General features: G+C 35.1%; 5 protein-coding genes across 6 annotated transcripts; 2 read left to right on the forward strand and 3 right to left on the reverse strand.

Moving 5' to 3' along the window:
- Positions 1–223: 223 nt before the first annotated feature.
- twr (signal peptidase complex catalytic subunit SEC11 homolog C twr) lies at positions 224–1525 on the reverse strand. Its single transcript, XM_033337900.2, has 4 exons — positions 1347–1525; positions 1140–1249; positions 664–813; positions 224–577 (listed from the first exon to the last, which is right to left on the reverse strand). The coding sequence occupies exons 1-4, from the start codon at positions 1392–1394 to the stop codon at positions 343–345; spliced, it is 543 nt and encodes a 180-aa protein (XP_033193791.1). The 5' UTR covers positions 1395–1525; the 3' UTR covers positions 224–342.
- Positions 1526–2041: 516 nt separating this feature from the next.
- Positions 2042–3571, reverse strand: LOC117158708 (uncharacterized). Its single transcript, XM_033337914.2, has 3 exons — positions 2938–3571; positions 2630–2844; positions 2042–2553 (listed from the first exon to the last, which is right to left on the reverse strand). Exons 1-3 carry the CDS (start codon positions 3240–3242, stop codon positions 2090–2092), a joined length of 984 nt encoding a protein of 327 aa, XP_033193805.1. The 5' UTR covers positions 3243–3571; the 3' UTR covers positions 2042–2089.
- A 51-nt stretch (positions 3572–3622) lies between these two features.
- LOC117158696 (ELMO domain-containing protein 2) lies at positions 3623–6127 on the forward strand. Its single transcript, XM_033337870.2, has one exon. The coding sequence runs from the start codon at positions 4068–4070 to the stop codon at positions 5004–5006; it is 939 nt and encodes a 312-aa protein (XP_033193761.2). The 5' UTR covers positions 3623–4067; the 3' UTR covers positions 5007–6127.
- Positions 5773–7573, reverse strand: LOC117158699 (thioredoxin domain-containing protein). Its single transcript, XM_033337885.2, has 6 exons — positions 7358–7573; positions 6844–7032; positions 6619–6757; positions 6369–6530; positions 6129–6254; positions 5773–6037 (listed from the first exon to the last, which is right to left on the reverse strand). The coding sequence occupies exons 1-6, from the start codon at positions 7485–7487 to the stop codon at positions 5899–5901; spliced, it is 885 nt and encodes a 294-aa protein (XP_033193776.1). The 5' UTR covers positions 7488–7573; the 3' UTR covers positions 5773–5898.
- Positions 7574–8886: 1313 nt separating this feature from the next.
- LOC117162546 (uncharacterized) lies at positions 8887–26112 on the forward strand. 2 transcript variants are annotated; one of them, XM_033344407.2, is made up of 7 exons: positions 8887–9130; positions 10963–11207; positions 13414–13545; positions 18654–18756; positions 18830–19022; positions 23045–23126; positions 23353–26112. In XM_033344407.2, exons 2-7 carry the CDS (start codon positions 11055–11057, stop codon positions 23497–23499), a joined length of 810 nt encoding a protein of 269 aa, XP_033200298.1. In that variant the 5' UTR covers positions 8887–9130; positions 10963–11054; the 3' UTR covers positions 23500–26112. The 2 variants fall into 2 exon arrangements, with proteins under 2 accessions (XP_033200298.1, XP_076479920.1); XM_076623805.1 differs by having other exon boundaries at positions 8887–9018.
- Positions 26113–26884: the final 772 nt, after the last annotated feature.

Consider the following 26884-nt stretch of genomic DNA (forward strand, 5'->3'; position numbering starts at 1 on the left):
TAGTATTAATTGAAAATAAAAACGTTTGTACATTTAATTTTGCCAATAATGGCAGAACATTATTTTTTAATACAGTACAAAAGTACTGTTGTTTTACACATATACCTTAATATTTTCTTATTACTATTGTAAATATACATACAATTCTGCAAAACTATTATATTATTAACCTCTTGCATAACAAAAGGTTCTTCAAGTGGTACGAAATCAACAAGACATAAAATCACATTGTACATAGCTTCACATGTGTATTTGAGTTATGAATTAGGATTTAAATTTACAATGCACTTTTTTTGTAAATGTTCAGATAGTCTATTTCATAACTTCCCATATGAAATACCTTTATTCTCTGTGTACCAAAACATATAATCCCAAAACTGATAATACTGCATATTTAAATTTGGGATATTCATTCATACATATTGTAACCATTCCTACATATGGCAAAAAACCCCTTGCTCTGCCAACAACGTCTTTATGTGTCAGCCATAATTGACCAGCTGCATATAAACCTCTATCGTCAACAGAATTATTATCACCCTTTGTTAGAAATTTAACAGTATTATTTTGATCGCCCCTAAAATACATAAATTATTTTTTTTAATAATTCGATGTATACCTACCCTTTATTCTTGTTGTCGTTAATATTTAAAAGATACTTACTTCTCATGTAGTTTAAGTACTCTGTGTACAATTGGAATATCTCTACCCTCAACTTTAAAAACAACAATTTCTCCTACCCTGACTGGTTCATCTTGGTAATTGGTTAAAAATAACAAATCTCCCCTATGGAAAGCTGGTTCCATACTACCACTATAATATTAAAATTTCCATGCATAAAAAATCATGTTTTAAAATACTGAAACGCTAAATTAAATCTATAAATTATGCAAAAAGTATAAAATTTAATGTTTCTCTATTATTAATATTATCACACAACTTATGATTCTTAAATAATACGAAATGTATAATTACTCCAATACGTAATGATCCATTGAACAAAATATTGTTAATAATATATAAGAAATCGACAGTGTGTACAAAATTTAATAGAAAATCAATAACATTACAATTTAAAACTAGAACTATTCGCGCGAAAGATGCGTCAAATGTAACTATTAGGTTAAGTATTCAAATACCTGAGAACGACCACGATCGGACTTTCACTACCTGTTACAACCATCAAGCCTTTCCATATCATCAGAGCAGATGTAACGATCATACCAAAACTTAACATCTGATACAGGAACTGTAAAAGGAATCGAAAACAGTGATAAAGCCTATTTATCGACCATATGTGCTCACTCTAAGAATCTATGGTAATTCGAACGAAGAAATTCGTTTACCTGCCGTTTATTCATTCGCCGCACATCGTCGAATATAGATTGCAACATTGTCACAACTATTTTTTATAAAAATTACGAGAACCAAGTTAAACAAAACAATTTCAACTTTACTCTGCTTGAACACAACCGGCAACAACCAGTAAACGTATCGTTCAACGTACCACGTCACGTAAACAATGAATAAGGAACGTTGGAACAATTGGAACGGTCCAAATGGTATAGTCCACATCCGTTAGTGAACGAAGGAACGCGCGCGGTAACACTTTTGAATAACGTACTTCAGATATTTTTCACAATAAACGATATACTTTTACGTATTAGTTCTCAAATATTGTTTTAAACAAACCAATTTGCATCAAAGTTGTTGTACAATTGTAGTCTTGCAAAATTATATAGTATGTATCGGTAATTCTTCAAAACTTTTGCAATCACTTTCCCATATCCGTAGCCCCTAGAGAAGCGTAGACATTTTGCCTTAATTTGAATGCAACTGCATTATCAAAATTTCTCATGATGAATGGAAATATCCTTCACGGAGTAACAACATGAAATAATGTAAAGGTATGTATATTTTTTTACGATAGATTATTTATTTATTCAAAATGGCGTCTAAAATTAAAATTTAAGATTTATGTAAATTGTAATTCTGTTTCTAATATGTGAGAAGTAATACGAATATGTGTATATCAAATGTATCCCGAAAACGTTGAATTAAAAGTATTATTATAAGTATGGGAAGAGATTTATCCATAAAGTTTATCTATTTTTGTTGGATCGTCGGATTTGAATCGGGCAACGAATATTTCTGGTGCCATATTGACTTCCGCGTCTATCTTTTGCAATGTGTGACGATTGAGCATATTATTCTCATTGAAAGTATTGAGTTTCTGGACATTTGCAGCAAAATCGGTTCTTCTGATCGAATCACCATGGTTTTCTTCATCGAGATACCATTGTGATACCATTTCTTTCAGCGGTTGCAAATGATTCACATTTTTTTGAACTTTCTCTAATTCCTCGTTACAGAGTCGTTCCACTTCCATCAATTTCTGCTTATACGCGTTTGCTATCATTTTCCATCGGGCATTATAACGCTTTTCCGCCTGAATAAATGAGTATTCGTCTTGATATTTAGCCAAACGTTTCTCATATTCGAGTATTGTCAATTCTCTGAACGCATCCTCTGATGAGATATCTAAAACATCCCCTGTACCATAAATTAATGAATCCGTTATTAAAACATTATTCAAATATTTTACATCTCGTTTCCTAAGAAAAATTACCCAGATTGTTAGATAATGGCGATTCGGCAGCATAGGCTGCTGCAGCTGCACGTGCGGCTGCAGTTGCTTCTTCCAAAGCCAATGCATCATCCTTTTCACGTAAAAATTGCAATTCCCCTTTTTCTTTTTTCCAAAGTTCTATTTCCTTCCTTAATTCTTCCTTTAAGTTCCTCATTACTTCACTGAGCGACTCTATTCGCTCCCGAAGAATGTAGCTGTTAGTTACGAAAATTATTCAATATAACGTGTGATATTTTTTTTTTTTTTTTATTTAATTGACAAAGGTTTTTTTTTAACATAGTGTGTACTTTAAATCTTTATCATCTTGGCCATCTTCTACTGACTGCGCGCCCTCTAAAATCACCGAGTCTTCTGGCTGTTCAAGAACAGCTGAGAGCTTTTCTAATGAATCATCATTCTCATTCTCAGAAACACGATCATAATTTGGCAACATGCTTCCTAGATCCAATGTTAAATCGACGTCCGCTTGATCCTTTATCCTTTGCTCCTCATTGGATAATTCTATGCATTGATTGTCAACATTTTGAATGCTGTCGGTATTACTTGAGCTATCTGTTGAAATTTCTGTCGAAGACTCATGCTCGTTTTCCATTTATGATATTTTCTTAAAATTACTGATTTGACAAACTTTCTAATCAATGATGGATTATTTAAAACTCTGGTTGACTGAAGTTATTTCACTTTACATACGTCATTTTTTCTATATGACATTGTTTTTTCATTATGTCTAAGTTACTATAAAAAACTTGATTCCATATATGTTTATAAATATCGTACATTTGTAAGGGTAGATATTGAAGGTGATATAGTAATTTTATACCAATTGCCTTATAAGGAAGATAAAAATATTTAAAGTCACTTCACGATTGTCTATGATGCTTCGTTCTAAAAGAAAATCTCCTAACTCTATACAACGTGGGTATGTGTGTTATATTGAATTTTTGATACAGGATGACTGTACCGGTAGTGAGTAGTGAGTGACCTCTTCTGCTATCGGTACTATGTTGATTTAATAGGTTATTATTGATTTCTCTTTACTCAAGTTAAATATTTAAGAAATCTCAATGATTTTTCTGTAATAGCAGCATAGAAGTCGAAAGTTTGTTAATTATAAACAAACTGAACAGATTAGTTTATTTTTCATGTACCAAAATTAAACTTTCTGTCATACATGTATATTAAATACATTATTGCACAGGTTATGTGCATTGATTTTAATTGTAATGGTGAAAACAGGAAAACGTATTTATCGAAATACGTTTCAAAGTGTTAATTTCCAAGTCTCATTATTTTAAATTAGTGACAAAACCTGTATATGTCGAGATACGATGACAGGATGAGGTTAATTAGCACTTGAATATAAAAAAATTTTGTACTTGAATTTTTCCTGTATCAAGATTCTTAATTATCAGAAAACATGTTTATATACTTCTGGTCATTGGTGTGCTGGTATTTCAGACCCATTGTAAAATGGTTATTAAGGCACACAACACGAATGTGTGAACTTCAAAGAATTTGTTATGGAGAATTACCTGGAGCACCGAGAACATTAGCTGTAGAAGAATCTCTTAAGTTATCTAGGAATGCTAATATTAAAACTCTTATAGTCTACTTGAATGATCTCGCTGATCAGCGTGCAATCACAAAACAGACAAAGCAAAAAATTTTGAAGGAAGCTATTATAACCATATTGGTGACTAAGAAAGTAAATCCAACAGCTCACCCTGACTTTGCCAAGTCATTTGGTAAATGTATAGAACTAATTTGGGGTTATAGACAACTTTGTGTGGAATGTGAAGAGCTTAGAAAAACACCATATGATGCTGACAATTCTGAGCATGAGTTCCAACTATTAAAATTATGGAATTTGTTGATGCCTTATGAGCCTTTAGATGCTAGAGTTACCAAACAGTGGCAACACATCGGCTTTCAGGGTGATGATCCAAAAACAGATTTCCGTGGAATGGGCATTTTGGGATTAGAAAATCTAGTTTATTTTGCTCAAGAGTATCCCAGTGCTGCAACACACGTGTTATCACATTCTACACATCCACGTTATGGTTATGCTTTTGCCATAGTGGGCATAAATTTAACAAGTATGGCTCTAAGATTATTAAGGGATGGAAGTGCCAAGACTCATATTTATAATTCTTCAAAGGGTTTTCCAACAATTCGCGCATTTCATCAACTTTACTGTTATCTTTTTTATGAATTTGATGGATTTTGGATTGATTCAAAGCCAAGCAATATGATGGAATTTTCATCCATACAAGAAAAGTTTGAGAATAGTATCAGAATGGCATTAACTGATTCATCTACTGTCTTTAGGATAAATATATCAATTGATAATGTTTAAAATAGATGCAATATTTTATATTGATAAGTCTAAAACTATCACAGAGAGTGAACATTTTCTCATTACAATGCACAAAGCTACTAGTAGCACGGAGTATCTTGTGAGTGAATAGAACATCATTATTGCAAATTATGAAGAATATAAAATATAAAGCAAAACATAAATATTCTGAAATCATTAAGTTACAGAAAAATACAAAGAATCTTGATGCATTTGATATTATATTTTTACTTTATTTTTCTACTAGTAATAAAGGAAGTATATGTCTTACCTAACGAATGTGAAGGAGTTCACATATAAATTCATTTAAAATCATTTATTTATCATAAATAAGTTAAAGTACAACGTTTACCCAAATAAATATATTACTTTCAATCTGTTTTTATTTAATTTTTTAAATAGGTATATGTAAATATAAAATTTTATTATAATTTTGTTATATGGATTCAGATGACTTTCTTGGGGAAATGCATATCATTTTTAGTAGATGCCATCATGTGTGTAACAGCAATAATTTTTATTCAAAAGTATTTATTGTAAAACATAGAAAACATTTGTGTTAAAAAAAGATTAGACTTGCAGTGATTATTATACATATTTTATACGAAATAAAAAATGCAATTGTTAGAAATAAAATATATATATATATATATATATATGTTTTTGTATCTCTTTAGAATATTCATATTACGGGAACTGATCAAATATATATATAATTACGAAAATAAAAAATTATGCGAGTTGTTAAAAGTATAAAAATAAGAGATTCACTGTAATTAAAAACTTTATTCATCTTATCTATGTATATACATATATTGTGATTTGTATAAAATCATGATCAATAATAACTTGATACAGTACCCATAATATATGTCTTTGATACACGAAATGGCTAGTCCCTTTTTTGTGCCATTTCAGTTGTGCGTCTGAATTTAAAAGCTATGGAAATTATAATAAATACGCCGATCGCTATGCTACTGATCCATGGATTTTCATGTAAGAAATTCGCAATTGTTTCTCCAAGATCATCGCTGAAACGGGAACATATTTATATCATAATTGTATTACACTAATATCTGTGTACAAAAACTTGAATCTACTAATAAATGTGTTCAAACTTACAGTCGTCGTTGTGGTACTGGGACAGTCTCAGCATGTGCATTTTTGTAATATTCTTTTGCAAATGATGTAAAAGAATTAACGTCGTATTTTGGAATCTGATAACGATACATTTTACCATGTCTAAAGCTACAAGTACAAAATAAATTATGTTAAATATTAAAACATCAAATTGTATCATTAATTCTGTTTATCATTATAGCATCTTATGGCGTGCTTACTATTTATCTCTTATGTACTTACAATATAAATTCTGGAGTTTTATAAACATTAAATCTTCTTGCCGTGGATGCTCCAGTTGTGTATTTGTTGATACGTGCTACATTAACCCTTCGTTTTAGTTTTGCACCTACAGCCTCCCACCTTGGAATCAGTCTACTACATTCCACACAGTCTGTACTGCCACTGTTTTTATAAAAGAATTGTACTTTAAATATCTGCCAAATAAGAAATATGCATACATACAAAACATTATGGGGAACCTAAGACTTACAACATAACAAACCAATCCCCGGTTGTAGCTCCACTACTTGCTTGTGTTAGATGTTCAAACGTATCATCAGTTAATTCCTTCACTGTAGGTTCCTTGTTTTCACTGAACATAGTTAAAATTTCTTCAGCATTCAGAGGTCCTAAAAAAGGTGATTAAATGGGAATTAATAGGTTAATAAAAGCATTTTTTATTAAGATATATTGTTTTTAATATTAATGACTATACCATCATATAATAAAGGCACACCATGCCTAAAGAACACAAGTGCTGGTTCTTTATCGTCACTATAGACACGAAGCAATTGACTGTCAATAGCTTCCACAACCCCAGTAGATAAAGAATTTAGATCTTGTATTAAATGAATCATTTCATTCTTATAGTTATCACACGTTGTGCATTGACGCTGTTTGCTTGCTGTAAATATTATCCGTACTTGAGCATTTTACATATAAGAACTGCTAGTTAAATGAATTATAATTTTTAGCATGAAAGAGTCAATATATAGGAAAAAGAAATTTAAAAAAAGATAGAAGTTCAGTCAATAGGTTATGCCAAGATTTCTTTAAAGGAATGAATTTTATCAAATTTCTCACTAAAAATATTATTTTTATTACGATATTATATAATTAAATATTAGATATTATTTATATTATAAATAAACTTAATATCAATTATCATGAAAAACGTTCTTTCATTCTGATAAATGAAAAAATACGTGTAAACATTAATCAAAACTTACTAAAAAGTACGACTACATATTTCTCAGTTTTTATAAGATTTATAAGCTCTTCATCACTCACTGTTTCGAGATTGGCAGAGCGAACGCCAACGAAACTACATATCAATATGAAAAATATTATTTGTAACATTTCGTATTGAATTAGATCAACAATATTGGCTGGAATATTTTTACCGACAATCTGTTACGCCAAAGAGGTTAACATGTTCTACTTCTTATTTCATTCTACTCTGGAGGAATTGTTTGAAATCTCAGAAATTGTAATTTATTTTCTATTTCTGCCAACGGGTTAAGATCAAGTAGATTATGCTGTCACTCATAACTTTTCTCAAGATTTATAAAATCTTTATAATAAATAATTTTTCATAATACTACATATTAGTGTTTAATGTACATGATGTATAAAAGCAGGGAAAGAATTACGAAATAATAATATTTCACCTTATTTCATTGCATATAAAGGTGGTTAAGATTTAATGTGTACAAATGTATCCATGTTCTTTTCAAATCTTTGCTAAAAGATTTTCAGAACAAGTAGCATTATTTTTTTGTACTTTATTTTTCGAACGTTTCTTAATTTGAATTTGAAGCTCACATTGCTTGCTTTTCATATCCTTAAAAATGTATACATATGCTTGTAAATCCCTTTCTGCAAGTAGCATGACAGTAAAGTAAATACAAGAAAGATACTTTAGCAGAAAAATATGCTTTGCATGTTCGTGCGTAGTACGTTTAGCAAAGGGAACAGGTAATTTTGAGCAAATACTTGTATTCCAGCGATAGTTTTTTCAATTTTTTGTCGTAAAACAGTTTCAGATGATATTCCATTGTTGCATAATATGAATCACAAGAATTTATTTCCGTTCTCTGAATTTACGCACTTAGATTTAAATAATCTCGGAGTTTTTTTTATAAATTATATCATGAATGGCAACAGTAAATATGGCAATCATATAATTAAAGAAGTATTTTTCAACATAATAGTCACACGTACTTAATAGATCGATACCATGGTAAAAGGTTAATGACATATGATATATCTAATTATGCAACGTCTGTTGAAATTTAATATCATTGAGATATGCAATATAATTTACTATCGACTAATTCCACAAATTGTACACCGCAGAATTGTACAAGTCGAAATCAGAACTAATCTCAGCACGCAAACCTAAGTAAAAATTGACTCGATTAATATATTTAAATCAGCCTAATTATATTAATAATATAATTGATAATTAAGATCTTGATAAACCGCAGTAGCTAACCTAGCAAATCCACACCCACAATTTTAGTAAATAAGTCCTCATCATATGACGCAAACTATTTTCTTGAGTAAGCATACTTTAAATATTTTTTATTCTGAACCAATGCTCATAGGTTGCCTTTGTAATCGCTGTCTTGATGTTAGGGGTGCTTCCGTGAAACTTCACGGCCCTGGTCACGAACCAGCAGTCGAAGGTCGAGTAGTATAGTGGTAGATGGTAACGACGTGAAACGTGACGCATATAGTAACAGTGTACGTCGAGGGGGATGTACTGGTATGTGGAGTGTAGAGAATCGACGTCGGGAACCAGCACAGGGTGGCTGACTTCGTCGAAGCGACGCGACGTCAGGGTGGATTCACGGGGTGGTTGGTAGTCGCGTGCTCTCATCGTCAGGTGAACAACTTTTGTATGGATATAATCGGTTTACCAAATATTTTTCCGAGTTACTGTTACCCGTATCGGGATCTAGCCACGTCTCCGTGACACGCAAAACTTCTGCATCGTCGTGAGTATTAAAGTTAATGTTACCTTTTGCAAAATAACGGTGCACGAGCTCGTAGAACAGAAGAATGTTAGAGCTTCGGTCTGATTCTAATTGAGGGCAACGTGCACTTCATCGAATCAATGAGCGTCCCTCGAACATTTAAAGAATTATCTTGCATTTAAGGAAGACAATTGGAGACAATTACTCGAAAACTATATAAGTCATGTGATTACGTAATTTACATATGTTCTCCCCATTTTCATAATAATTGAGTGCTTAAAACACTGTTTCCTATAGTTATGAGAAGTAGTATATTTCTTCTTCAATGATGAAGGAATTTCTTTCCCCTTCTTTGGGGAGGAACTTGTCGCTACGTAATCTTATGCAGAATGTTTTATTCAAAGGTATTTAATTTTTTAACAGTTATCTCGAATCGAATGTATTTTCTTACCGTGTTTGATTCGGGACAGAGAGAAACGATTTTGTGGCTTATTTGAAAGTAAAATGTTTAGCATTACAGATCGCAACAATTGTATATACATTGTTAATGGTCTTAATATTGAAAAGCACGTTGCGTTGAATTCCTCGTGAATTTACTCGTCTACGTTAATTTGAAAAATTATTACGCTCTTTTAAATATGAAAATTCTCTTGTTAAAAGATTCATTAGATCCGAAAAATTCAAATGTACGATGATAATCTTTCATTATAAAAATTAAATTTTCGAAGCACCTCGTAATACGATCGTTGTTTCCACATAAAATGATATTGATGGTTTTATGCAAACATATCCTGAAGTTTTTTTTCATTTTACTCTCAGCTATTCGCATTTCCCGCTCGAGTACGTTATGAAAATATTTTTATGGATAAATCGAACGTAACATTCTTTTATGTTACTCGTATTTCTATTGAATGTGTTCCGAATGGAACCAATTTTCAAAGATAAATTAAAAAATTAAATAATATATGTATATTAAAATTAACAGTAGGAGGCAATGATTATATTGTGGAAATGAACTTTGCCCGTCCACTAATCGTTCTTCTCGTCGTATTTTCTGTTTCAAGCCAATCAAATTAGCGTTGTTATTACCTAAACTTTTACACCGAATATGTTTTATGCTATGTTAAAAAATGAAATAAATGAATTTTTCGTACGAGTCGCGAGATAAATTTTGATCATACAGAAATTCACTTATTGTTAGTAAAATGTTTCATCACGTAAAACATGTTTACTTGATGTTTTAATTTGAGCTATATCGTACAAAAGTCCGGGAACTTTCATTGTAATTGAAAATTATTAAAAACATTGAAAGATCGATTGTAACATTCAGCTGGAAAAGAATAGAAATAAAAGTATCGCGCGAATCAGCGAATAACTCTAGGCGTTAATATTCCTACGTGAGAGAGATTATTATATAGCCATGCAGATTAGTATCGCGTCTTTTTTCATAGAATAATAACTTGTTAAATCGATAACAGATGATAACGGAACCAAGTGCCTTGTCATGCGACACGATGCTGTCACATTGTTTTGATATTGTCTCTTGATATTGAATATCTGCATCTGTAATTTTCTCGATTCGTCTACTTAAAGATAAATAGTAGACATTTCAAGTTTTATCATTAGGAATCAATGTAGTGTTATCAAGTACGTAATTTTATCACTAATTATTTGATAGTATCTAATCAATTAATAATTACTCGACAGTTATCAAGCAAAATCTTTTCGTAATCTTAATGATTAGTACATTAGGAAAATTACAAAAGTTTTGCAACAGTTTTAGCAAGAGATATAGATAAAGCAAGCTTGTTCGTTCTCTAACCACTTTTGAGCAACGTCCATTTGATTTTTAGCATAACTGCTCACGTATGTAGCACGTGTTCCCTTACACACGATGCTCGTGATTTGTTCGTCCTTTTATTAAGAGGAAGACACCGGGACCGAGATGGCGCAGGATATCCCGGAGGCGACGTACGTACCGGAAGTGGAGGAGGATACGAGAAAGGAACGAGAACGGCGGGCTGTTGAAGAGGGAATGGCCTCGTGGAGACGACGAAAGGAGGAGTTGCTACGTCAAAAGCACCGTGAACAACGAGAAGTATGCGTCGTAAATGACTATTATGTTAACTCGAGCACCGTTCACGTCACTGGCCTTTGCTGACCATGAGCCTCTTTGGCTTTACCAATTTCGTTTGGTGTGGTTGTCGGCGATCGAATGAAGATCAACAGTACACATTCGTATCGACAACAACCCTTATTTTTTCCCTTTGATGACATTTCTTCGAAAGCTCGGCAATAACCGTGGAGATTTACGAGGCTGTGTAAAAGATTTTTCACGCTACAATGGGATTTCATGTGGTCACAGCCATTCAAGCCCTGTAAAATAGAAATGGGGAACAATATCGAGAATGCTAGATGGCACTTAGGCTTGTCATCATAGTTTACTGCACGAAAATAGTCGAAGAGTAAAACAGTATGTTTTTGGTTCTCTCTCGGCTGTAAATTTTGCCAACAACGTTTGATACACAACTTAATGGAAATGATTTACAGCGGAACGTTTTATTAAAAGGCACTAAAATTTTCAGTAAAGTGGTTTATACCTCGCTACGGTTTAGATTTCGTTGCAATTGAAATGTTATTCCTTTTTTTACGTAGCTCGCGAATGTTAAAGCGAATCGTTGAGCGTAATTTGTATAAACCGTATCATTAGTAGCTGTGCTGTAATTACTGCGTATATTTGCCTTGGTAGTTGTAAGAAATATTTCACTAACGAGCGCAAATGTTTTCACTGGTTTTAATGGAACTCGCATGTACCTTTAGATATTGTTAGTTGGACTACATTTTTATCCATCATTTCTAACGATATCCAATGTAAATGGATTATATTTCTTTCGCTATGATGAATCGCAAACTGTTAAACGACAACTGGGTTGACAGGCAGAAATTTCTATTACGTTAAAATGGGAGACCATTATTTAGTATGATTAAAAGTAGATGAAAGTAATAACTCCTTTAGTTACGTTCCTAAATTTCCTATGGGTTTTAATGATATATAAAAAATAATAAAAAATAAAAAATAAAAATACAAAACAAAATAGTTGCAAGGCTCAAATTTTTTTTTTTAATATAATCTAAAATTTTTTTATTTTAGTTCTAATGCATGTTTTAGAAAGATGGAATTTTTCTTTAAAAGGGTTGTAAATATCCATTTTATTACAAAAACGCCAGAAATGGGTATTATCAGTGTGAGCTCGAATTTCTTTTTTACTACAGGGAAGAATTTCTGGTCGGAGATACATATGTGTGTAGTGGCTAGCCAGCGAAATTCAATAAAAGATTAAAATATTCAGGGTTGTAATGTGCATCCGAATTACTTATCTTGAAGCGCCAACGTTGGATTAAGAACAGTTGAATATTAGTAGTATGCTATAAAGGCTGTGCCAAGGAACTTTTCTTTAAATATTAATAAACAGGAGCATTTATCCGTAGATTACAGTGATGAATCAACAGAGAATTCCAAAATCCGTGACTTGTACTTCTTGTGCGTTAAAAGGCACGTCTCATTGCGATGCTCACAGAAAGGGATTACTCGACATTCTAATGAAAATGTTTCGCTAAAACCAAGTTAGAACAGGAATTTAAAGCGGTTCATTTTCTTTTTTGTTTTAAATGGCATTTATTAAGGCTTAGCATTATTCAAGTTTTTTCTTATATAACTCCGTAATTCTTTAACCTAGAATTACGTGGGAAAATATTATAAAATGTTACACTAAGCATTAAAGTAATCTAAACGCAAAATATTAAAGTTAGTTTAATGCTATCCCAACGGAATATATTCGGGTTTTAAATTTTCCATCTGCTAAAGTGTATTATCAAAATATTAACGTACTTGCAACCGTGTTTTGGGAAAAGTTATTATCTCATAAGATTTCACTGGAGAAATATTGATATCCACGGTAAGCTGGTGAAAAGAGAAAGTTCAGTTTTGTTCAAATCTTCAGCAGATTTATAAAACCACGCTGAACGGTATTGAAGGAAACTTCGCCCTTTAAAACTGTGCGGACAATATGGACTCGATAAGCGCTCAGCAGAATCAATCTGTGTAGCGTCAGACAAGCGGAACGCGCCAGTGCAGTATTCCCAACAGTGTTGCCTATTTTGGATACATTTATTTTCATGTTAATTCTAATTAGTTCACATATATGCTTTTACATTTATCTACACTTTTTTATCATTAAAAGGTAGAAATTTGTAAATCAATCAATCAAGCAATAAATTAAATAACTGTTTCTTCCTTTTTACAGCTCCAGCAAATCTTGGAGAATTATTCGCCTTGGGGTAAACCAGGTGGCGGTGCTCCTTGTGCTGCAACCCTTAGAAAGAAAAACGTTCCTCTAGAACCCCCGGAATTATCAAAGTGTCATAATTTCAGCCAGGTAAAGTTTTAAACAATTTATGTACCATTTAAATAAAAAAATATCGAACTTGGATAAAGAGATATGTCATAATTTTCACTACATTTGACATAAATTCGATCGTCTCTGACTAGATAACCATTGACATTTTTTATGCGATACGTGGTTATTCCCTGCTTTTTTGCTATTTTTGCTGTCATTTTTACGTTGCTACACTGTCGATTCGCAGGCAATGGATTTCTGTCAATCAATGACATTCTCTGGTCTTGATAAAAAGTTTGTTGCATGCGCAATATCTTTCGCATAGATACTGGGATTACTAACCTAATGATTAAAAATACATGCAAATAATCCAAAGTATGAATGAAATTATTAATCACGAGCGTAAATATTTAAACGATTTTTGCCGATTTTCGAGCTTTTCAATGTTCGTAATAAATTTCAATTAAGGACGAATTAAAAAACTTGCCACTCCTACCGCATCGCAGACATGGACAAAATCGCGATAATAGTGAATATATTTTCGCAAATTGGATGCTATTCATTCATTATGAGTGGCGTTAAAAACAAAAATTTGTAAATCGATTTCACGGGGAAAACACACGCGTCGAAGTTCCGATTTTTATTAATCAATCACATATTTAAATTTTATTAATTGATTTTTTACAGTCACTCAATTTTTGCATTAAATTAAAGAGTTTTAATCAACCGACCGCTTGGCATTTTTGAAAATGTTCATTGCTTTTTCATTAAGTATTTTAATATTAATGCATGAAATGCGCCACAATTTGCAAAGACATGAATTAATCATTCTCAACCTACAGTTTTAATCATAACCAGCTTTTCAAGTAGACACGGTTAATTATCATCAATAATTTAACCTATTATTCTCGTGCTAGTGATTTTGTCGTTGCAAGTAAATATTTAATTATACTTTTCTAATTCATTAGAACAAATAATCTCATTTTTCTTCCAGCGATATCTTACCTTTTAACATTTAATTTAACATTACATTTAACGTGCTTTATTTTTACTAAAGAGCTTCTCCTGATTAAAAATTAACAGAATCATACGAAGCAGACGAAAGTCAAAGTTGTTTTATTTTTAATGAAAATGAAATTCTTTTGAAATTCCTCCGTTAATCCAATCTGAATGTTATAATTCACTGTATTACCTGAAATTCTGAATGAAATTTGTTTCGCTCGCCTGAAGTAACGTTACCATGTTATCCATACCAACAACTTACCAAAGCAAAAGCCGCGCGGGAAGCCAAGGACGATGAGTTCACGAAATTCCGGGCACGAAAATCTACGAATAATATTATTCCTTGACGTGACGTTATATACAAATACAGATGGAGGAGAAAGTGGGACAGAATCGAAGATTGTTGGGAAAATTAGGGCGCCCTTGTTTGCAGAAAACAGCGAGCAATTCGCGTTGAAGGATGTCGTTCTAACCCTTATTATCCTGCCAATTACGAGAACCATTATCATCGTAAGGATGCATTCGCCGTTGCCCGATAATAACCGTGCAAATGTTTGCCTCCGATATGTTTCCAGTAACGTAACTAACCCGCGATCGTTCGTGATCGTGATTCGGGATCTAGTTCACGAAGATTATTTGCAATTCAAAGTTATGATAAAAAAAGATAGTATGCGACTGTTGTTACGTCTCACATATACTGGTCTGCAATTTTCTGTTTAAAACGTGTGATCGTGGAGTGGGTGTTTTATAGCAGTTCTCTTTATAGCCTCTTCGACTAACAAATGACTTTGATCATTTCAAGAATACATTCAATACTATATGAAGACTGGAGAAGAAGACTATGACAATAAGACGAGAGTACAAGAATAAGACAAATTTCCTAGTTTTCATAGGAAAGTTATTTTAAGATAAGGAATAAATTGTCTTTTTATTTAGTTTTCGAATTCAACATGTATCTTTTTATACTCTTCATAATTTTTAACGTATCGTTTGTCATAATGTTAAAATATTGCTTGTCTTGATAATTGTCTTTGGTTTCCAATCGTCGTATTTCATATCTTAAGCACCATTTCCGTTAATGTTCTCTTTGATTAAAAGTTGAATAAATCCTTCGAAAATCAGTTCCATTGCGATTGATATCACGAAGGTGTCGTAATAGAGAGTGACTGATAAAAAAGATTTGTTGATGACGAGGTGGTGGAAAAATTGGAAAATAGCCATCGTTATCGCGGTTGTACCGATAAGATCCGGCGATATCGCCATCACCTCGATGACGCCTTTCATTAACATCTCAAGCTGCCTCGCGCACGAAACCTTTCCGCTATCTCGATGGCTTATCGATCGGATCATATTGATGTTCTTTACATGCTTAACGATTGTTAGTTAACGAACCTCGAGTAGATCTTTCTCCACGATAATTCTCGATTAGTAAGATAATTTGCTTGTATAACTTCTCACAATTTTGTATTAGGTCGCAGGAAATTGAGTACTTTACGTTCATCGAGAAACTTATTATTGCAGAAGCTCGATGATTCTCAGAAATCCTTTCTTCTAAACAGTAATTAGTCCTAAATAATAATACTTAACGTTTCCAATTAACGACACTTTTCGTAATCCATTAAAAGTTCAGGATATTTTCTAGTTTCTATAAAGATGAAAAGTTCGTGCGATAATAATGTAATATTACAAACGTTTCGAAATGAGCAAAGTCCAATCGTAGTAGTTTGCGTAAGAGAAATTTCGTAATGGTCTTTCCTTGTACGCTAAACGCGAAACACCTTTTTCGTGGCAATAACGTCGATAAAGACAGAACGTCTACATAGTCCGTTTCCGGTCAGACCGTAGACGTATCGTTCCCCGATCACGTAAAGTTAGAAACGTTTCTACTAGCTTCAACAAGAAAGTCAATTTCTCTTGCAAGGAGACGCGAAAATTTCCTTGGAAAATTCCGACGAAAAATAGACGGCAACGTCGCGTTGTCCCTTTGTTTTAGACATTAGTCATTCTGAATCGACTGTCGAACTTTCTTTTGGGAAATTAAATTACATGAATAAGAATCGAAAATTTGATAATGTTGCGGGATGAATTTAACACTCGAACGTTCGTATTTTCTTCGAAAAAAATTCCAGTGACATGTATCGGAAAAATCATGTGTACAAAGGTGTCTAAATGTGTAACAAGTAAATGGTCTATTAAAAGTTTATCGTAATGCTCAAGTGGTGAATTCATCTTGAATATTAGGATACAAGGTGCAATGATTTCGAGCACGTGCTTGAATGCGAAGCAGCCACCTTGTGGGTGTAGGAAACGAACCTTGGAAACTGCTTAATATGCTATGACGCCGTGTGCTTAGCTGGCACCGCTCTGGCCGTGGGGTCGACCTGGTCCGGGTGGAGTTCCTTGGAGGGATCCCAAGTTGCTGGGTGCGCGCTTCCTCGAATCTCTGGTACGCATATTCCTCGATGCGTTAGATACTAGGACCCATCAACGATCAGCTTGTTAGTCAGGCTTTGTTTCTCGTTCTCAAATTTGCTTGTAATTAGGGACTTTGGGTTTGTGTTCTTATAAATTTCACATTTATGTTTATTTATCCCCGGTCTGTTTGATTTTCATTTATAGCTAGGAATCACTTTAGCATACACTAATCGTTCACTTGTTCATAGATTCTTCTTACCTGAACGTTAAAATTTGTTGGAAATTGGCTGGAAAGTTGTACATAGGCTTTGTTCGTACACCTTCGTTCGTATTTATACACTTACATGGAGCTTGTAGATCGGGATTGCATGAGCCATTAGCAAAGGGAGATTGAATCCTTCGAACCGTACAGAGACGAGATCAAGGCGTGCTGGGTTTTCCGTCTGAATTTTTACGACTTGTGCATACGCAGGTTAAAGTCCCGTGATAGAAACGAATGCAACGACGCGTACCGTGTCGGTAGGAACGGCTGTAGGTTTTTCTATCGAGCTGGAATATCATCGTATACAGTGGGTGTTGGTAAACAGCGTTTGATGTGGAAATTAGCGCTTATATGAACATGCTTTCGAGGCACGGCGGTTGCGTTTCCGTGGAGACGCGGCTTCAATCGAGCACGCTATCCAACCCAATCTCCTTTCGGGCTTTCCTCTGCCTCTTAGCCTCAGCCTGGTCAACCATCCTCAAGGATGAAACTCTTAATTTTTAATTAACCGCTGTAACATCCCTGAACGACAAACACATAACTGTGCCACGTTACTGCGTAATTGAACGATCCTCTGACCAGCTTCCATAGCCCGAAAGTTTAAACTGAAATTTATTAGCGCGTTCCACTTCAGCCAAGTTTACTTCTTCCTGTACGTAAACTCGTCCTCTCGCTATCACCCTTCCTACTCCCTGTTTCTCTTCATCCTTTCCACTGCAGGTCCCTCAGCGCGTGAATCTTCCTTCACCTCTTCAAAACCGTTACGTTTTCTCTCTTTCTCGGCATGAAGCTGCTTCCGGGCATGAATTTATGGAAGGTTTTCTGTTTTTCTTCTTAATAAACTACACAGCCTTACTGTAACTAACCAGCTAACTAGAATGACGTTGATGAATGAACGATGCAACCGCGTTAAGTCAAGCCTAGACTAGCTAAGCGATTACTGATTATCTGATGATAGATTTTTCTTGTCAGCTCTATTGCCCTTCCTCGTGATTTACTCTTTGATTTTCTTATTCGTTTTTAGTTATTTGAAGAATTTTTCCCTTTAATTAAGTTTTCAACCTTCTGAGCTTCGTTCTTTTCTTTTTTTTTACTCGACATTGCAGATTGAACGATCGATATTTTCAGTGGTTAAGTCAACGCGAATCAAGATACGATTCTAATTTCAGCTTCATCAGATTTTGACGAACGATACTCAATAAATGGCGTTGTTACTTTTATCAAGATGCATCCTAACTAGAAAGCGATGGATTTAACAAGATCCAAAGAGTTGGTAGACTAGAAAAAGTTTGAAAGATTATATCTAATGGCACTTTGTTGGAACACTGCTACGTTGGTAGATGTTAGAAGCGATGAACTCGAATCGAAGACGCGAATATCAATGAACTCCTGTCTGACTTAAGTCGATTCGATTTGCACTGCACAAGCTGCATCGGTTGCAGCGAGTCATCACGTTGAATCCTTTCAGGGCTGGACGAGCAATTCGACCATCGAAAGGCTACACAGAAGGAGTATTAATCCTTTGCCCGTCACGAATATGAACAAGTTCTTTGATGATAAAGCAGAACCAGGTAAACGGATGGAAATTCTCGGTGTCGGCGTGGGAAGGTCAGCATCCGGTTTCTAGGTCAGTCTATTTCCTAGGTATCGCTACGGATATGCAGCTGATACAGGACTCAAAAAATCCCTACAACGAGGAAGTTCAGGTGTACGAATTGACCGGGGGCGTGGAATTGGTCCCTCTTTTAACTAGCAGACGATATTGCTCGCAATCGCAATTGCAAAACAATCGTCACGTTGCCACCGATGCCACTCGACCTGGATACACGATAGACCCGTACGTATTATGTTTTGAAAATGAATTTTCTAGGTACTCGTTAACGCTTTATTACATGCATCATGTTCATTTCTAATATCCGATTTTTTATACGTTTTCGTCCATGCTTAATGTTGTTATTGTACGTTAGCTTTTTATCTTATGGATCGTTTTGATCTGTGGATACGTTCCCCATTCATGATTTTTTGTTCTGTTGCTTGGTAATGAATAATTTTCAGTTTCCTCGCCAGGTGTTCAAAGTTTCATTATCGTGTCGAGTTCAATCTCGACGTGTCGAAAGACACGCCATATCAAAATGCGACGAACCATGAGCCTACAATGCAGGTCTGGTTAGCGTTGTTACGCTACTCGGAGGATGTAACTGCATTACAGCAGTAATCAACCCATTGACCCGAACTCTCTCGACCTCGACAAGTTCAGCTGACGGTTCCTCTCTAGCATCCCTCTTCCTCTTGAATGTTTGTCAATGTTACAGTCTGTCGCTCTGTATGTTCGTCAACAGTTTTGCTTGCAATATCTCCCTCCTCTCCCTAATTTTCCACTAGTTTCAAGGTGTTTCGGCAACTAAGTGTTGAAAAATCGTTCGAGACGGCTGCCTCGTCGAGTATCGTCGTTCACGTCAGTCATTTCCCTTTTACTCTCTCTTTGCACTTTAAGATATTGCTTTTCTTCTCCGCCCCTCTGTGATCTTACGCTTTCCGTTTCGTATTATGACTCGATTTGTGTAATACGAAACGAGCGTAAGCGCACGACTAATTCTACTTGAAACGCACGCTTGTTTAAAGAAAATTTATTTGCGACAGTTTAAATCGCTGTTCGTTAGAATTTGAGGGTTTTGGCGGTTTTCAGATCGATCATAAATATTTTTCATTGAAAATGTTTTTTGAATCCTCTTATATATTCGCGTTATAATTATATACCAATATATCAATTATAAATTTGAAATATCAAAGTCTGAGAGGATTTTCCTCTCGGGAATAATGTGTCTTGAATAATTTAATCACGATAATAACTACTTTATTGGTTCGATCAAATGTCAGCCGTAGAATATGGAATTATATAATAATATTTTCATAGATTCTACAATTATAGAACTACATTTGCAGAATCTAAAATTATATCCTATAGTTATTCCATAATTTTAGATTCAAGATCCATTATTCCTTAGAGGATAATTTTTTCAGTCTTTGACGTTTCAGATTTATCATTGGTATATTGATGAATGTTTCTCTTCGCTGACATCATGCACGTCTATGACTTTTGGATCAGCGCGAACTTCCGTCAAAGTTCGCACATGAAATTTTGTAAAGTAGCGTTATTACGCTGTCAATTAATCGTTTTGCCATTCTGTGCTCATTGAAATAATGTAGTGGAGGGCATAGGGAATATTGTTTTATCATGACGTCGTTGTACCGATTACAGATAGGAGCACTGAGAGACTAATGTATAACGAGACACTTTGATAGCGTTTAATGGAATTTTGTATGAAGCAGCCGCTAGCGGCGTGTTACGTTGTTTATAATATGATTGGACGTCAGCGGAACACTGTGCAATTAATCATCGTTGATTATCGATTCCTTCGTAGAAGAAAAGGTGACAGAATCGATGCGATATATTTTTCTTTACGTTCTAAAATGAACCTTTCGATAATCGATCATTTTTAATCTATTACACCATTGTTTTCTTTTCCTTCATAAAATAACAGCGAGAAAAGAAGATATGTAGAGAAGGAAAATTCTAGAAATGGGTGTTCTAATTCGATTCTTGCGTTCGTTAATGAAGGGACTCTTATCTCGCAGAACGATTCTTGAGAAAAGAAAAGACAGCGGAACAATGTCTCGCACTTATTTCTACTGTCAGTCCAGCGACTAAACAAAATTTGATGTTGAGCCAAAAAGACACGGTCAGCAAACCTTCCAACAGTTTCTACCTTGATCTTCTGTAACTTCTTTATAAAGTTACAAGTTTAAAACAAGTATCTCTGGAAGATAAAAAAATTCTTTTCCATTGGCTCGTTGCGTGTTTCCTTTTAATTAGTGGTTCGTGTTCCATTTCAGTTATGCAGATTCTAAATATCTGGAAAGTTGGAAGTTGCCATTTTCCAACAACTCGATAGAACTTCAATTTATTCCGAAAGTTTTCTGATCGTTATAACCTCCGTTGTTTTCGTTGGTCTACTTTCGATTTATCTTCTATTCTCTTCCTTATAACATGGAGGAAGATTTCTTCCAGCTAGTAAAAAGCCAACACATCCTAATCGCAAAAAAGAGGGATTAGCCCTTGTAGAATAAAAATATTGCACTCTCATCGGAGTTTCTGGACTTTTATCTGCATAATGTCTCGCACGCTAGTAACTATTAAAAAGTAAATACCCTCAGTGAATCGCTGTCCGACGTAGTCTCGTAGGGTAACATGGCGCTTATCTTTTCTTTGAGAGGCTGGTTAAATCTTCCGGGACAGATGGACAAGGAATTATCTCGAATTCACGCTTGAATTTTTAAAGAACGTAAATTGATTTTTATAATTTTTTTATAATTTTTATAATTTTATAATTTTTTATAGTACTTTATTCATTTCACGAAAACGAAGAGCAAAGTCGTTTCATTACATTTTATCATGAATTTTATTTATTTACTTTTATTGAATTGTTGCGTCATCGTACGAGCCTCCTGTAAATTGATCAAACTGATCAACTTTTAACAATTTCTTAATTTACTTCCACGATTTCCAATTCAAATACTAAAGTTCAACTTGCACAGCAAATTCCAAGATAAATTAACAAAATTCTTTTCGCGGTAATATCATTATTCTTTCTGCTTTTCAGTTTATGAAGTCGAACAATGTGGGTTCTGAATAGTTCATATTGCATCAGTTTTACATTACTGCATGAAATTTATTTGCTCGCGAGAAAACATTGATAAAATTGCACGAAACTACGGTACTTGGATAATATTCGCGTAAAAAGTCAAGTATGGTTCACAAACAATATTGCAATAGTTTTCTGAGGGCTGTAGAAGTTTGTATTGCGGCAGGTCTCTCTCGTAAGTGGAAGCGCGGTAACAAGTAGTTGGCAAACGTGTTTGCTTCATACATTAACGTCGTAAAAAAGGCTGCTATCGTTGCGGCGACCATTGTTTTGTAGACACTTTTCTTGCTTCTTACGATTCTCTTAACGTGCTTTCACATTACACCGTGACGTTTGCCAACTTTTTCAACAACGTGACTCGATGAAAGTTTTATAGATTCCGGTGAAGTTTATCGGAGAAATAGAGAAGAGTTTTCCTTTCAACAAGAAAGCTGTTTCAAGAGTCGTTCCTTTTTCCTTTTTCGCCATTTATACTCTACTTTGTCAAAATATTAGTCTGTTTTCTGCGCTGGATTTTAAAATCCATTCCAGCGGATTAAAACTTATTTTCTTGTATTGAAAATAGCATTTGAGAGCATTTGAAAATAGCCCGCGTTCATTTTGAAGTGAATTTCACAACACTGGTATTATCGTAACTTCCCATACGAATCGTAATGAATGTTGCGGCCATTATCTGAACCAGCGAAATCAAAAGTTATCGTCGGAATATTTATATCAGCCGGTACAGGCGAAAGCCTCACCTGCGACTATCCGCAATTTCACCGCAGTTTTCAATATGTGCGAAGCGATTATAGACCACAATTTCGGCCGTTTCTGATCGAATGTTCGATCGATAACTATAATTTCCGGTTAAACGTTTTGGGAAAAGATGTTGTTCACGCACGAGTGGCTTTCTTTGTACACCAAAAATTCAGAACACGACCTAAAACGCGTGATTCGTTTCGACGAAACTTCGATTTGTTGCGTTACACGAGACACGTGTCCGGGATGCAGGAGCAAAACAATGCGGAGCTTTCGTGTCACATATTTTTTCATTTGCCAAAGTCATTCGGATCAATGTGTTTGAAAAGCAAGAAGACGTAATGAAAATGACAAACGAGTCGAATAATATTGAAAATATTGAAATCTGCCAAGCTTATCTGCGTCGCTTTTGTAGATTGCGATCGTTGGAGGTTGAGAATCGCGAATACATCGCCGAACTCGCCGAGCAAGTGCAACGAAAACGAGAGAAAGCATTGGTAAGTGTATTGCAATCGATAATACATCAAGCTAACTCGATCTCTAATCAACAGATGACTTGATAAAATCAAACGATAGCGTACTGCGTTCGAAAGTAATATTTCCAATTTTTGAATGAATAATAATGTATTAGCTATTTTGGGATTTCATCAAGTTTCGATCCGCAATCGCTTAATTTGATTCGATTCTACGATGTAGTTTGTAAAGGGATGCTTTTTATTCCAGGAGGAACAAAAGATTGAGTTGGAAAGCTGTCGAAGACATTTCGATACCTGGAGAAAGTTGTGGGGTCGGCCGGGTCACGGTGCACCCATAGATCACGCCCATCGTAACAATCTCTACAACATTCTCTACCATTCAGCTATCTATTGAATTTCTACTTGCTGCACTGTGCAAAATCAGAACTGCATCTTCCACTTTCTTTTCGTGCAATGGAGGAACTTGTACGAAATCTCTTTATGTTACGGGAAGAATTGCTACAGGACGAGCAACTATAAAAGATAATAGGTTCGCGATTCTACAATACAATACGACGATAGAACGACGGAGTTGCAGGTTTCCTAGGAGAATAGATCTAGGAAGAATGGAATTTAGTAAGTTTTCGAGTTGATAGAGAAATGATGGGTTGTTATGAAATAGTTTGAAGCTGTTTGCAATAAAACAAGAAGAGAATGAATCGAAAGTTGTGGATCAGAAGCGTTCAACGTAACACGATGTAACTTAATAGGTGGAAATATGGAAATGATGATAATGTGTATGATAATACGCGAAGCAGTGTATACTGCGAAATTAATTAGAGATTTTGTAGAATGGAGAATGGACCGCGGGGAATGTAGAATTAGTTAACAAGATTTTAATTGTGCTTTCGAGATTCACACAGATACACGTTTTTATTATTTGTCGTTGCATCTCGTTATCTTGAAAAAAAAAAACACCAGAAATAGCGTGTTTTAATATTTTACATGCGTATTAGACACACGTCGCCATAAATGTATATCGAACTAGCTCGAATTAGCCGTGTTTACACGCGTACGGGAGACGCTCTATTTTGAGTTGTTTTTTAAATATTTCGTCTGTCCATAGAAATATGGAAGAGAAATCAGTACGCGTGGTTTTCGCAAGGTAATACATGTCGAATCGAGTGAGAAGAGATGTCGGGTGAGCTATTAAATTTTATGAAAGCTCTCCAAGAGCGGGAGACGTTTGATAAGGTAGAAACGTGCTACGATTGACCACATTTCAAAGGAGCAATCTCGAGAGAACGTGACTACCCTTCAAGCCGATGATTTCTAAATTTCATGAAAGTCAAAGAATTTGGATCTATTCGTATGCGTGTGTTTTGTGCGCGTAAACGCGTTGACTGATCCAGGGATTCCAACTTCGAAGATAGTCAAAAGAAATGAATCGCTGCTGTCGATACAGCTGTCCTCGAAAACCTTTATTGGTTGCTTCGGTTCACGAGCATCAAAGGACGGAAGCTAGCGGGTGAGAGGAGAGGGGAAAGAGAAACAGCCGGGCTTATAAAACAGTTTGCAATATCACATGCCATGCTAAATGGTTGTGCGTTTGAACACGACGTTCAAAGATCTCCAGTGTTCTATAATATTTCAGGAAAATACTCGATAGAGGTTCAACCTGAAATGCTCTCGTTACTTGTGTTGCATTGAAATTAAATGAAATTGCATTTAAACGATCTGGGATACATAAATACAGATATGATTAAAAAACAAATTTTCGCTTTATTTTACAAACAAGATACAAAGTGGGAGAAGTAATATCGTATAAAGTGTGTACCTTTCACATCCTGCAAATTCTATGTCTGTTTCCTCGTTCCTGTAAAGATGATTTCTTCTTATTTGAATATTTATTGGTAAGATATTGCACATTACTCGAACGAAAATAGTTTAGTACAAAATATATGAGAACTATTTCTTTGTTAGAAACACTGATTGTTATTAATGAAAGCACATGTAAAGTATAATGAACCTAACTAACAATAAGGTCAACTAACAATAAACGTCTGCAGGTTTCTCTATTGAACACTGGTACAATAATACATTAATTAAATTAGCGATTAATGATCAATTAGCGGGCAATTTGAGAAAAAAGACAGAATCCGCTCGATTCTACTGGGCGCCTCGAATTTAATTTGGATGTTGTTCCGACAGCACGGTGCAGTTTCTATTCCTAAACGTGTACCTTTGTTCCGCCGCCGGGCATAGAGAACGCTAGTTTCATCCTTTCCAGGGTACCTTTTCCTCCCCCTAGAAAGCCACGGAATCCAGCGCTGTCGCGCATCTCTCTGGTTACGATCTCTCCGTCCGAGCCACAGCCACCGCCGGCCGAAAGCTACGCTTTCCCCATTGTCTGACTATTGTATTCCGTTACCACTGTGTGTCCGTTCGTTTGTATAAGAGTGATTCATTTTCCGCGAAATATCAGTTCCTGCGCCGCATGAATTGCAACTCGCACGGCCGCGTAAAACCGCCGCGCATTGCAAACCCTTCCTCCCTTCAACACATCCACCCCTGTATTCCACCCTTTTCCTCTCGTTGTCCTCCTCTTCTATATCGTTTATTCATTTCTATCTCTTTTCGTAGAGAGCGCGCATTGTCGCGAAATTGGGTCGGTCGCTTGCCTGAAATGAGATACGCGACCAGTGTCGGTGTCGGTGAAAATTGGTCATTGCTATCTCGTTTTCTCCTACATTTCCCCCTCCCATTTTTTTGTACCCTCTTTCTTTCGCGTCCCTGTTTGACGCGTATTTAGGGAGCGACGCAGAATGGAAAAACATCGCCCTTCTTTCCGGTTAGTTGTTCGTGGAAGACTCTTTAATTTCCGGCTGAACATTCGAGGAGAGCCGAATCGCAACCACGGATCGCGTATCCCAAGTGTACTTGGCATTGTACTCTTAAACAGGGATTGCAAAGCTACCGTATGAATTTACTTTTAAAAATTAACAAAGGTTCAGCAGTCCTGAAATAAAAATTCCAATGTATATTTATTTACCATTATATTTATTTAATTGGAAATTATATTTAAAACGTCTTTTTTACGATAATCACACAGGTAATGGTGTCGAATGGCGGATATAATTTGCCAGCTCTTCTTCCACTCGTCCCAGACACGTCATCATTTTTCCTATGTCCTCTTCATTCTGGGCCATACACCATCTCCTTCCATATCAGTTGGATTGTGAACGCGACATCGATAACAAGTTTGACAGTTTCGTGTATGGATACGAATACATGCTCGTATATTCCGTTTGCACGTGACACTCTCCGCGCATAGAAAACGCACGTGTATCGCAATAGTATATCGAAGTTCGGTGTGGGTGGAATATAGTTTTCGCGTGTGTGCGTTACCTTCTTCTTTTACGTGCGAACGAAATGAAAATCTAGATTAAAGGGATACTTTTAGGAATCTGAAGCAACATCGTGTTATGGTCTACGAACGGTGAGTCGTAATTCTTATTTCTCATTCTTTTTTTCTCGGTGTCTCGTAGATAATTATTCGCGTATCGTTCGAGTTCGAATAAAAATTAATAGCAGCGCACGGGAAATTTATCAACAGCCAGTAATAGAACTGAATTTTCGTACGGCGTTGCCAACAAACACGAATAATTTTGTCTCATATAGAGATACGTGACCGTGCAAGCGACGGAAAAATTTCAGTCGCACCGACCACGAGTCCGATGATTAACAGCTCGGCCCTTAACGAGCACTTCGGTTCTACTTAATTAGAGATCGGGTAATTT

This window comes from Bombus vancouverensis, chromosome 13 (genome assembly GCF_051014615.1).
Source record: "Bombus vancouverensis nearcticus chromosome 13, iyBomVanc1_principal, whole genome shotgun sequence".
Classification (NCBI taxonomy): Eukaryota; Metazoa; Arthropoda; class Insecta; order Hymenoptera; family Apidae; genus Bombus; species Bombus vancouverensis.